The sequence below is a fragment of the Coturnix japonica genome, chromosome 11, assembly GCF_001577835.2.
Source record: "Coturnix japonica isolate 7356 chromosome 11, Coturnix japonica 2.1, whole genome shotgun sequence".
NCBI classification, from domain to species: domain Eukaryota; kingdom Metazoa; phylum Chordata; class Aves; order Galliformes; family Phasianidae; genus Coturnix; species Coturnix japonica.
Window position 1 is genome coordinate 3,919,538 of NC_029526.1, and position 13,259 is coordinate 3,932,796.

Genomic DNA, 13,259 nt, shown 5'->3' on the forward strand with positions numbered 1-13,259 from the left:
ATTTTTTTTGCAAAGTGCTTTGTCATTTGACATCATGATTTATTTTTTTTTCCCTTCTTATTAGAAGTGAGATTGCAGGAGCCAGAAGTGGCACCACCCAAAGTTGTTCCCCGAAAATGTGGCCCAAATCTGCTCGAGGATGCAAGAGCTAAAATAAGAAATATGTATGATATTCATATTTTTTCATTTCTGTCATTATAACTGTTACAACTTATGGATTTTTTTCTTGAAGAAAAAGTTACAGTTTTCTGAAGTTACAGCATGAAATTATTTAACTTCAGTGCTAACTAAAATTCTTATTATCTTGACATTCTTATCCCTAAAATCCATGGGACAAAGTGTCATTGATAGAATGCAATTTACCAATGTTTGAGTTGCACGGATCTTAGCATAGTCTCTAACTGTATTTGAGTAGCTACACTTTATTTTTAAAATAATTTTATATTTACTAGTATGTTGTATGAAACAGTCTTTAGTAGTTTTATAGACATGGGCCTAGAAGTGACTCCTTATCCTATACTAGTCACTGTGAGAACTAGGAAAATAAGAGCTGTTAAGACTACCAGGAATCTAGGTGTTCATAGTAGTTTTTCTCTTACCTTGGAAACACTAATGGGGGGGGGGGGGGGGTGTTATAATGTCAGAAACATTCAGATAGCTTTTCTCTCAGATATTTCAGTTCACACAAGTGATAATTAAAAAAAAAAAACAAAAAACACACCATAGTTGTTCTAACTGTAGCTTGGAGCAACCAAGTATAAGTGTGTGACCAAAAAAACTATGTGACACTTTTAAAGTCTACAATTGGCATATGAGGTAAAGAGGAACTGTAGCTTATGATTCAGAAGCTGTAGAGTACAGAAAAGTATTTATTCATTTTATTAAACGCTTACCTGGTTTTGGAGCATAATATACCTGTTCTGGCAGGGAATCCGAGATTGATTTCCAAAAGGAGCGCATTGGGGAACTGGAGCAGCTTAGAGACTTACTTAGGACTCAGTTGAACAAAAAAGAAAAAGAGGCTGAAGAATCCACCCGATATCTGAAAGAGCAAGAAGTGGCGAACCAAAGGTACTGTGTAAAATGAAAGTCTCCATGATTAGAGTATGTGCTCTATTTGTTTCTTTTTTCTTTGATAAAACTAAGTTATATAATATTTGACCAAGTGACTGTGGATGATTCTAAGCTAGGAGAATGTGATTATGATTATTGCTTTTTGTGTGACTTTTATTATAAACAAATAACCAAATAACTTAATACTTACCATTTTAGAGAATTGATTTCCAGCTGATTCAGATTCAATTGAAGTTGAGATCATTAAACTTTGTTCATCTATCACCTCTTCAATACAAGCCTGAGAAACGTCTCAAAACACTTTCATAGTCATTTAATGTTCATTAATACTGTCTTGTGACAGTAGAAAAATAATGGCCCTGTAAGGACAGGTTAGTGAATTTTGGAAGGAACATGCTATAGCTGTACAGCGAAACAAACTCAGATAAACATTCTTGTGGAATGTCTCACAGTAAAGTGGCTGTGAATTCAGTGTCTTCTCTACTCTTCCTTTCAGTTTTACAATAATTTGTGCAGAATTGTGTAACTTTGCATATATTTGCCTTCTTCCTACTGTTTAAATTCAATCTGGTACTTTTGTGTTAAGGATCAAGTAAGGTCCCGTTCTGTTTATTCCTCATCAGACATCAATGTATAGTTACTTTTGTCTTTCTAAGGGATTGTTGTATTATTGTGAGCACTCTTGTGCATCAGTAATGTCACATAAACCAAACTTGACAACAGATATGTTAAGTTCTTAAGAGTTACTGTGTCTGCCTGAAGACACTAAAAAAGTAGAATTTTGGTAACATATGTATGCTACAGCTATTGATACCATTAATGTTTTTGTTTTCTACAAATGTGCTTTCGGTTACACAATGTAAAGGTGTTACTAAAAGGTACTTTTTTTTTTTCTCTCTTTATCTTTCACTTCCTTTAAGGGACAAGAGGTAAGGGGAAGAACATAATGTATGCCAGTGTATGATCTGGTTACTTCCCAAGTGTTGTAAAAAAGTGGGTACTGCATATTGATGTTCTGTTCTCTACTTCTCCTGGGAGTCCTGTCTTGCTCTTTGGTGTAGTTGTGGTTAAACACTATTAGCTTAGAAGCCTTTTGTTTTCTTGGCCAGATGGAGCGTATGTGAGCCTGAAAAGTAGAGCAGTGCTATTCTTTATGTTTGTTTTTCTTGTTCTGAATGTGATTAGAGGAATGTTTGAGAGCTGCTAGTCTCATTTGAAAGAACAGTCAGGGCTCTCTAAGAGCAATCTTGTTTTTTTATCAGTGTCCTGCTCATATGGAAGTAAAGACTAGATGCAAGAGATGTGGTTTAATTAGACCTCAACTTTATTAGCTTAGCCATCTGGGAATTACTGGTATAAATTTGTACAGTGCTGGTCAAGATCCTTTATTTAATCATTTCCTTCTGTTGAAGGTTCTATTGGTCCTCCATTTCCACACAGCTGGTCCCCAGTCTATTGTTGGGATCCTACTCTGTTGTTTTAATCCAAAGGATATAGGGGCTGGAGAAGAGATTGACTTCACTGTTCTGCAGACATCAACCCCAAACTTAAGACCTAATATTTTAAAGGGTCACTTTTTCCTAACTGCATTTCCACTTTCAGTCTTTTAATCTAGCTTTTAGATGAGGTTTAGAGTAGAAAGATAGAGTTTATGTTCCTTATTTCTGTGCTTGTGGCAGAAGGTAAGTTAGAGGTAAATCAGAATGCTCATTAATCAAGGGTATTGCTATAAAAGGGCACCAGTTTGTTTTCATTTTCTGACTTCAGCAGCAGATATATGTTTGTGTCTCCTGGATCTGCAGCAGAACTTTCAGCTTTTAGGTCAGTAGAGAAAATTTTGCATGAGTGCAGCTTTATTCTTGTAGGTAATTTTTTTTTAACATTGAGGAAAATATTACCTATATTAGAGAAAGGTAACATTGTCTTTTAAGTCCTTATTTATCTCCTATTTTAAACTAGTCTAGAAAATGTGGGAAGATATTCTGGGAGCAAAGTAAGTCATCTAGCTGTGTGGATAATCAGTTTGTCTTCTGTTCTACTGTTCTGTGACATCATTTATGGAAAACCAAAATAATCTTTCTCTAATAACTTCCTTAACTAACTAAATCTGAAACGATTTTGTTCTTAAACGGTGTGCTCCTTGTCATGTATCTTCCTGGGATAAATACTATTACAATTCTAAGAGTGGAACTGATCCCAGTAAAAAGTAATTTTTCACTTATGAGTTTAAATAATTTACTGATAATATCAGTACCCAAAAGCCATTTAAATCAAGTAGTGCTTCATGCATTGTTGAAAAAATAGTTATTGTTGATTGTCAGGAGCCGTGGGGTTTACATCTGTACATCATAAATTTCTCTATCATCTGCTCCTTTTTCTACTTAAAAGAGGGAAAAAAAAACCAACAAAAAAAAAAAAAACAAAAAAAACAGCCTCTGCTTAAAAAAGAATGGGGAAAAAAAGAAAAGAAAAAGCCTTTGAAGGCATCAGAGCCTTTTGTTTGATGTGTGGAACAAGATTAATAAAAACGTGCCACTACATTAGCTTTTAAATAGCTTGCATGAGACGGTGCTGCTGTCTATACTCACCATAACTTTAATTTATGTAGATAACATGTTTTAGGCACATGATTGTCTTAGTATTGTGTTGTGTTTCTTGGGCAGTGTCTCAGATTTCTGAGTATGCTTATCTCCTGTGTAAGGACAATGAACTTGGCAATGTCAAAATACAATAAACTTTGATTTTAAAGCGTAAGAGGAAAGTTTTTTGCATTCTCAGCTGGATTACAGATGTATAAATTGTTTGGCCTGTTTTCTAGGTCCAACGTGGCATGATGATTTCTCCGACATACCTAAAACAAATAAATATTGGATGAGAAATTACATTTCAAATGATAAAGATTTGTTCTGATAGTCTATTAATAAAAATAAGAATTGATTGCTCTTCCTACACTTGAAAAAAACTGCAAAAGTGTCTGCTTTCACTGTTTGAAGGAAAACTTTAGAAATAAAGAGTTATTTAAATTGAAAGTAATTTTAAACATTTATTAATTAGTGGATTCTTGAGTTATTCTTAGAACTGTAATGATATAGAGCACCTATGTGGATATTAAATGATTCTCATGTGGTTAAAGACATCTGCAGCTTGTTTTGAATGCTGTTCTTTAGGTGTTAGCAGTGTGAATTGATAAGTCAGTTTTTTTAACAATATTTCATAGGTGTAGACTGTAAGAGAAAATTCCTTAAAATTGTGACAAATGCTTTGAAGGGCAGGAAAACAAATAATCTCTAGGTTATGGATTGTTTTCTTTTCCTGTAATATGTAGTATACAATAAAACCAACATCTCTATAAATTGATTGCTTCTTTGACATCCTGAATTACTTAAGTTCTTTAACATAAATCATAGAAGACAAAATCAAGTTGGCTACCACATGCTGGATCTTCTCCCAAATGTATTGTAGAAAGTTTATTTCCACGATATCAACTTATCAAGACGAAAATAATAGGACAAGTCATTTTGTCATCTTCATGCTCATGATGTGCTCCTTTTTAATACAATTTTGAAGGTCAAGCATTCGGGACAATGTGGAAATGATTAAAATCCGTAAACAGCTGGCTGAGAAAAACAATGCTCTTTCAGAAATGGAAAGTGACTTTCTCCAGCTTCAAGAGGTAATTATGATTTAGTCGGTGACATTGCATTACACTCATCATATGATCATGCTTTAGTGGAAGATAGATATACACATTTCTTGGTTCCAAGTCATTTCTGAATACAGAAAATTTATGAAAACATCACCAGAAAATGCAAGATCTTAGTGATATGATATTTTTCTGCTTCTTCACAAAAATACTGGAAGAACTGGGTATGATTGCGGGCAGAGACAGTATGATAATGAGAGGGGATTTTCTAAGATTTAAAATTAAAAAAACTACCACCCACGTATAACTGAGCTGTATAAAGTATGTTTGTCTTCCTTACAAAGTGGAAGTGGTAGGTACCCTTGCTGTTTGCAAGGTGTAAAATTCCTAACTGTATCCTGAGATGTTTATGGGTCAGTTAATTTATAGTTAAGTTATATTTGTTGTATTTTGTTGTATTTCTGTTTTTTTAATTTAGTAATTAGATGGATCTACAATTTCATTGTACTTGCAATTCAAAGAGAAATTAAAATTAAGAACAGGAAAATTCTAAGGAATTAAAGTGGCTTTTAAAAAGTTCAAACAAATTGAATTTTGAAGAGCAAGTGCTACGTTACTGGCCTACAATATGGGGGTTGATCCAAAAATAATACTTCTGTTTTTTTTTTATGTTGGCCCATGACATCAGAGGCAGATGTGGGTGGTACAGCAGTGTAGGTTAAACCTTTCCAGCAATATTTTATTATGTTTTGTTGCCATCTGAGAGATGAAAGCAGTGGGGCGGTCTGACAGAATGGCATCTGACATGCAAGTGCCTCGGAAGCCAAGGTGTATCACTGAATTCCTCCATGTGGAAAAAAATTGGCATTCGTCAATCCTTACGGAATGTTTCTGGAGACTAAACAATAGATGGTAGCACAGTGAGGTAGTGGGTTGTGCACTTCAGTAGTGGTAACAGCAATGTGTAAGACAAGCCACATTCTGGATGGCCATGTATGGCTGTTACAATACAAAATGAAGATCATCTAGATCAACTCATCTGCATGAATTGGTGGATTATGACCAGGGAACTATGTACGAAGCTGAATATTGGTTTCAGTGAGTTGGAAGCAGTGGTGATATTGGAATATCATGTTGGATCCTGCAAATGCTCGCACAGGAAGAGCAAGAACCCTGTATGCAACACAAGGCTGAAGGTGATATTTTCCTGGATTTCATCATTACCAATGACAAGACATCATGTTACCACTACAAGCTGGAGTCAAAATGGCAGTCTAGGGAGTGGCGATGTGAATCCCCCATCAAACAGAAAGTTCAAGACAGACCTCAAGGGGATTAAGTGATGTGTGCTGTCTTTTGTAATGGGAAAGAAAGGTGATCCTTGAAGGTTTCCTGGAACCCAGAGGCAGCATCAGCTCTGAGTGCTACATTGTGACATTAAGGTGAAGATTCAGACTTCTAGTCAGGCCAGAGAAGACAGCTTCCTACTGAAACACAGTAGCGTCAGACCCCGCGCTGGTTTGAAGGCCATGGAGCATATTGCTGGTCTTGGCTGAACTGTCCTACCACATGCATGTTATAGTCCAGAATTGGCACCTTCTAACTGTACAGGCTGATGAAAGATGGGCTGTGTGGGCAACATTCTCCTGTCATATTCTTGTAGCAGCTGTGAAACAGTGGGTCGCCTTCCCCAGTGCAGATTTTTACTAGTGCAGCATACAGGCTCTTGTTCATTGCTAGTAAAAAAATACGTGGCTAATGGCAATGACTGTGTTGGAAACAAGTGTTTTATAGCTGAGAATTTGCTCTATCAGATAGTTGTATTGTGCTCTTTGTATCTGTTGTGGTATTTGTGGAAATAAACAGGAAACATTACTTTTCAGAGCAACCTGTGTAAATAACTAGAAGGGCTAAAAAACTAACAGTGGTATAATGTTTCTGTAGTAGAATTTCCTAAAAGTTGTACAACACAAGAAAGAAAAGCCCTAGTGCCTGCTGCAAATCCAAGATCTTGAGGCAGGAATATCACACTGTAGATAAAGGTCTTTATTTAGTTTGAAATGTTAAGTGTATGGATCCTAACCTTGTTGACATTCCTGTCAGGATGATCTCAAGAAAACTTTCTGCTTTATTTCTGCACACCTTCAGGATTGAAGACTTCCTGCAGTTCACATTTCTCTTGTTCCCTATTCTCCTATTTTCAGCTTTCAGCTCCATAGTGGGTTCTATGTCTTCTTTGTTCATTTTTTTTTCCCCCTCTTAATGCTGTTGCCTGCTTCTTCCCACATGGTTGACAAGACTTCTGCAATTATCATTTTGTTCCCTTCCTTTTATCCTTTGTCTTTCTGCTGCTATCACTGGCTTTGCTCTCCTCAACCTCCAGCCTAATATCTTCTCTGCCAAAGCAGCTCTCTTTTGGTAGTTCAAATCTAATTTCACACTGTGAACTATGTTGAATGTAAACTCCAAGGGATACAGCTTTTTGTGTTCTTAAATATAAAATGATACGGAAGCTATTCCATCCTGAATCATATACGACTTTTTGGTAATTTACAGCAGACCTCAAGTTCTTATGTTCTTGTGCCTCTGTCTTGATAACAGCTGAATTAGAAACACATGACAGAGATTCAGGCTGCTATACAGAGTCATTGTTTCTAATATTCACATTGAAAGCTGCATTTTATTTTTTTTTATTTTTTTTCCCCAAGGAATGAAAGTGTTTCCCATTTCATCTTATTTTAATGAAATAATGGATACAAGTTTTTTTCCTATTTACAAATATAGGTATAGGACAGAGCAATAGAAACACTGAATAAGGACTATTAAAAATTGATGAGTGATACTTTATCTCTCTCTGGAATAAGACTGTCTGCTGATATTGTTTATTCCCCTTCAGATTGTTCTTATGGAGAAATGAGATGTGAGAGGCCAAAGATACGGACATGCATTGGATTTTTTATGGTCTTGTTTGTTTCTATATATTTGTATTTAATGTGAACCTAAACAATTTGCACTGGATTTGCATTCAGCTTCTTCATTTAATTACTTTCTAGGAATATTTTAAGGAAAACATGAAGGTTATAGTTTTTTGTCTATAACCATTGAACCTTATCTATTCTTATATATATACATATATAGCCATCTTATATATGTTTATAGCCATCTTATATATGTATACAGCCATTTTATTAAGCAGGAGATTGGCTTTTAGCCTTTTTCTTTTTTCCCCAAGTCATAATTTGCGTGTGTTTTACCTGAAATTTTTTTGTGAGGCATTATTAAAGCATTATGAAATGTAGACATTACAACATTAACTAATATTTTGGAAATAGAGGTTCTGTCAGTATCCTCCATTTAATATTAAAATTGGTTAAATGTGCCCTAATATATACAATTAAATAAATTAAAATGTAAATGAAATCATAAGTCCTTTATTAAATTACTGCTAGCAATGAAGTACAACCTAGTATATTGGGATTATGAAACAGTTATGTATCTACAGCTAAGGGTTAACAGATCTGCGGCAAGTTCTGTGATTAACATAACTGTGGTCAGCATTCATTTTTGCTTGCTACTGCAGTGTTTTTGGTCAGCATGTCTAACCACTGTAACCACAGCAAAATCTTTTAATTGTTTAACAGATGTATATCTTGGTTCTTTTCATTATGACTAAACTGGTGGTTTAACGTTCATGAAAGCAACAGGAATGCTACCTTCTCTTGGCCATGTGTAATGAATTTTTTTCCAGTTTCATAGTTCAAGAGTGTCTCCTGTTGACCACGTTGAGAATATATATCAAATGCTGCCAGAACACTGATAGAATATGCAGTATTGTAATGCACAGAGTGATTTTCTTTAACTTTTCCTACCCATGATTTTCTTTTATTTTTGTAGAACCAGAGGAATTTGAAGGCTAGCCATGATGCTTTAATAGCAAGAAGTAGTGACCTGAATCACCAGCTTAAAGAGGAGCGGTTAAAGAACCTGCATCTTGAAAACGAATTGCAGTCAGTGGCTCTTACCAATAAAAGGACTGAGGAGGTGAGGATGTGTCCAAGGGAACTAGAATCTGCTTTGGGTGATAAACATAGATAAGGGAAAATACTTTTCAGTGCTAAAGGGTAAATAAACCTTCCAATCACATTTAGAAGACTGACCTGATTAAACTCATAACTATTCATTAGAGAGAAAATCCCATGGTTCTGCTTGCATTTCATAAAGTACTTGTCAGCCAGGCTACGTAATCACTGCACCAGTGTTTGGACACTGAAGAAAAGCATAGAATTTTGTTATCAATTCTAATGCTAAACAAGTGGTTTGTTGAGGAGAAACAATCATAATACTTTACTTGTTGATCATATTTTGCTATTTATTTATTGAATTAATCATATACAAAACAAAAAATATTCTACGGGATGAGATAAAATATAACTAGGTACTATTGTCACACTAGTCGCAGCCTTATATAAGGAATATGAGAGAGGCTGCGATGTGGTAGAAAAAACTGTTATTTTGAAGTTTATTAGGCATGGTTGTATGAAAAAGACTAGTAAGTCTTCCTGACAATACATACAAAGTATTAAGTAACTATCTTTCTAATTTCTTTATAGTTTATTATTTTCTATTTCCTTACTGTCCTTCCATGTTTGAAATTTTCTTCTTCTTAGTTACAAGAAAGAATAAATGATCTAGAGCAAGAGAAGGAGCTCTTGAGGAAAGACTATGAGAAGCTATCTAAGAGGTAAAACATTTACCTAAATCTACTGTTTAATTGGCAACTTTTTCTGATACCAGTTAGAACAATTTCTGATACCAGTTGGAATAATGCAGAATACCTGTTGCCTGCGGTGGGTAGTACAGTGTCCACAGGTGCCAGGTTATTCAAGTTTCCTTGAGTTGTTTTCTTTTTTATGATGTTGGGTTTTTTGTTTCTTACAAGGGAAGTAAAAGACATGAACCCTTTTCTTGAAAATGTCGTTCTATCGCAAGTTCTTTTCAGAGTTGATGGGAATTTTGCCAAGGCCAAGACTGAGAATCAGATCTGAAAAGTTTAGAAAGAACAAGCATGAATTTGTCAGTTGACTCTTATTATGTAGTCACTATCCAAGAAACCAATTCATTTGGATTAAAGATTGGGAGGAATTGTTTTCATATGACCTTGTAATGCAAATCTAGAAATGCTTAAACTGTCTCCAAAGGAAGTGGTGCCAGATGTGGTTGACCATTTATAGTTAGCCAGATGGCTCTGTCTCCTGTGAAATACAGTAAATGTGAAAGAAATTGCACATGAATTCAAGTAAAAGTAATCTTAAAATTCAAAGGGAGAAAACAGCAGAAGTGGACTCCATTCAAAGGGATATAAATATTAGTACAATATAGGCTTCTTTCCAAAACTTATGTTCATTTAAATATCTAAATGCTGAATTACTGTCATAAAATAACATTACTGTGTTATTTTTCTGACAGCACACTCTTTTGAAAAACTGAAATAGTGTGTAGCTGCATATTTATGTGAAGTAATTGTACCTAAATTGTACCTATTGAATGCATTGTAGAGTTGGGCACAGTGGTCTCTAAAACTTAAATATTTCAGAAGTTTGAAAACTAAAGATAATTCATATCTTGTCTTGCTAAGATTTATTCTTTCCTTATCAAAGCCAGTTACACCTTGAAAAGTGATGTCTAAGCAATTATAAAAGATACTGTCTTTCCTGTAGCTGTGTAATACTACTTACAAAAGTGATTGTGGGTTCTGTGCATTGTATTTACTGCATGCTGTTTTCAAAACTTTGTCACAGCAAAGTTAAGTTTATGTTACTGTAGGATCTGGAAGCACTGGTTAAGTTCACTCATGCTGTAACAGACACTATCGTCCTGTAAGATAGTATGTACTTAGAGAACTGTGTCAAAAAGCAGGTGAGATCAGATATGGGATGAGAAAAAGAATTTCAGGAGTGATGAAAGTGTTCTAATGAATCCTAGGAATTGAGAACTCTTGCTAAAGCTGTTGGAGCTTAGAATTCATGCTATATTTTTTCTTTAGTCTTCAAGTCATTCTTCACATATACTTAGGTATAAATTCATTTTTATGTACTCACAACCACTTTGTGTAGTCACTACCCTCAGAACTGGCTGTTGTCTTTCATTCAGCATGTACTGTCTTCCAAGCTATGTGGGCTGTCCCTTTTGCCCTATTTCTTTCTTCTCTTTGGTTGTTGTTGGTTTTTTTTGTTTTTTTTTTCAGTTAGCTTTTGTTATATGAAATTCTGGGATAGATCAGTACATAGATGGATGGATAACTGTGTGTCAGAAGATGTACAAAAAGAAAAGTTACGTTTCTAACCAGACAGCTTCACCAAGGTGCTTAGTGGAAAGAGCTCATTTATTAATGAGTACACTACCGTTTCTGATTTTTCACAGATTACAGAAGTCAATAAACTGCTTTATGACTGTTTTTAAGATGGAGGGCATTTTTCTGGTCAGTAATGCAACTACTGAATAATAATAGCATGAAGAGCATGGTACTCAGTGTATAAATTATAAGAAACACACTGCATTACTGTGTCTTCTTACCCACGGGGAATTGTAATGTAAATTGGGCAATGTCCTTTTATTTCAGTCTGAGCCGCACATTTTGTCATGGTTTCAGCAGTTCTGATACTGTGTCTACGCAATCTTACTACACGCAGATTGGTAGTTTACAAGTAAATAATGTGTTACAGGAAAAATAGTTATTCTAATATCTGCCTGCCTCGGTTTTTTATTTCTTTAAGTGGAAGAAAGATTACTTCTTATTATTTCTTAATCGGTATCAGAATTGTTGTTCTACATTATGAGAAAACTGTTGTCACTTTGTGGTCAGCATTTCTTTGAACAGGCAACTGACTTCAGGCTCTGTGTCTTTCACAGATTTAAAAGGAATCAGGTGGGTGATCCTAGTTCTCTGCATTAAGAGGTTTTGTATGCGGAAGGAATGGTTTTGTTAGTTGTCAGTTGCCGAGGTTTGAAGCTGTGGATTACTCTGGAATACACATCTGAATTCCTCTTCTAGTCCCACAAATGTTGCGTGTTGCCAACTTTTCTGACTTTGGAGCTCTAAATTAAGGCCAGTTCCTTTGCTCATCCCACAAACTCTTTCATGTTTTTTAACCACAGCCTGAGAAAGGCGCCTTGGTTTCAACAGCAGCAGACCAGCATATGTTTACTTAATTCCTAAGACATGATGACAGCGGTCTCTGTGCCACAAAAAGCTTTCTTCTTTATTATTTTCTGTTGAAGTTGATTTTGAAAAGTTATTCATATGCCACATGTTTTATTGCAGTATCTTCAATATGACCCAAGAACAGGACTGGAAATTAAAGGAAGAGCAACTGAAACTTCAAATTGCTGAACTAGAGACTGCTGTCAAATCTAGTTCAGCCGACAAAGATAAAATCCTTGACCAGATGAATATGGAAAGAGGTACATTTCTGAAGTAACTGCTGTTTTTTCCTGATGCGAATTTCTCTGGTGCTGGACTACAGATATGTTCTGCAGAAAAATGCAGTTCCTTGGTAGTGGTGATTTCAAAGCTGTCCTTTACTAGTACATTGAAAAGTGCGCTTAAGTTATGACTATCCTTAGTAAAGAAATTGACTCAATAGAGATTATGTGCTAAATGAAGATCCTTTAACTCCAGTTGCATTAATACTTCGGTGGTACTTCTCGTTCCTTAGAAACTTCAGTGCTTTTAAAACTTTTCTATGAAAAAAAAAAAAGCATGTTGTTATAATTATTTGATCCAATCCTGAAGTTTTTCCTATTATGAGACTAATTTCTTCCTGAGGCTCCTGAGATGTCAGTGTGGAAATAGCTGTGCATTTGTAGGTGTTTGTTGAAATTATCTTCAACCTTAGACTGAGAAGTGGAATTGTATTTAGTTATTCAGACTGAGAACTCAGACTCTCTATTCTCTTTCCCAACCCTTCCCAAAAGCAGAAAGCCAATGAAGTCATACTGTAGCCATGCCTAGTGGTCTGTCTGGTAATACACAAAGTGTAGAATAATGCTGTCAGTTCAACCTTCATGAAAGAAAGAATGTTTTGGTTTTGTTTTGTTTTTAATCTCTAAACATCTACCAGGTGTAAGAAACAGCAGGTTCCTACCCGGCTCCCTCCTCATTTGCTAGTAAAAGATTTTGCTGTACCAAATAAATTAGTTTCTACATCTCTAGATGAAGTTTTTATGCATATGTTAATACAAAAAAAGCAAGCTTATTTTGTTTTTATAGTTATGTTAAGCAATATGTTCTGTTATTTCCCGATTTAAGACCAAAAGGAAAAGCTGATGCAAGAGAACAAAGAACTGCAGTCATGTTGCCTGGAAAATAAGAAACTGCTAGAGGAGCTGAAAGATCGCATGAAGTATTTGACCAAGGTAAAATCTTCTTAGAAATTTACCAAGAAACACATTCTATATTTATTTGTAGTGCTTCTTGAAAGTAAAAAAAATACAAAAATATTAATAACGTTTAAAATGTTGTGCCTAGTGAGAGTGCATCTTG

General features: G+C 35.2%; 1 protein-coding gene across 2 annotated transcripts in view; it reads left to right on the forward strand.

Annotated features, from left to right (window-relative positions):
* The window catches only part of RPGRIP1L (RPGRIP1 like), a 51,374-nt gene that overhangs the window by 8,065 nt on the left and 30,050 nt on the right, over positions 1–13,259 (forward strand). For both annotated transcript variants that reach the window (XM_015873816.2, XM_015873815.2), the window contains exons 6-12: positions 65–164; positions 928–1,071; positions 4,642–4,747; positions 8,612–8,758; positions 9,385–9,458; positions 12,039–12,178; positions 13,026–13,132. In XM_015873816.2, coding sequence (XP_015729302.1) covers positions 65–164; positions 928–1,071; positions 4,642–4,747; positions 8,612–8,758; positions 9,385–9,458; positions 12,039–12,178; positions 13,026–13,132 — 818 coding nt within the window. The remainder of the gene's footprint in view (positions 1–64; positions 165–927; positions 1,072–4,641; positions 4,748–8,611; positions 8,759–9,384; positions 9,459–12,038; positions 12,179–13,025; positions 13,133–13,259) is intronic.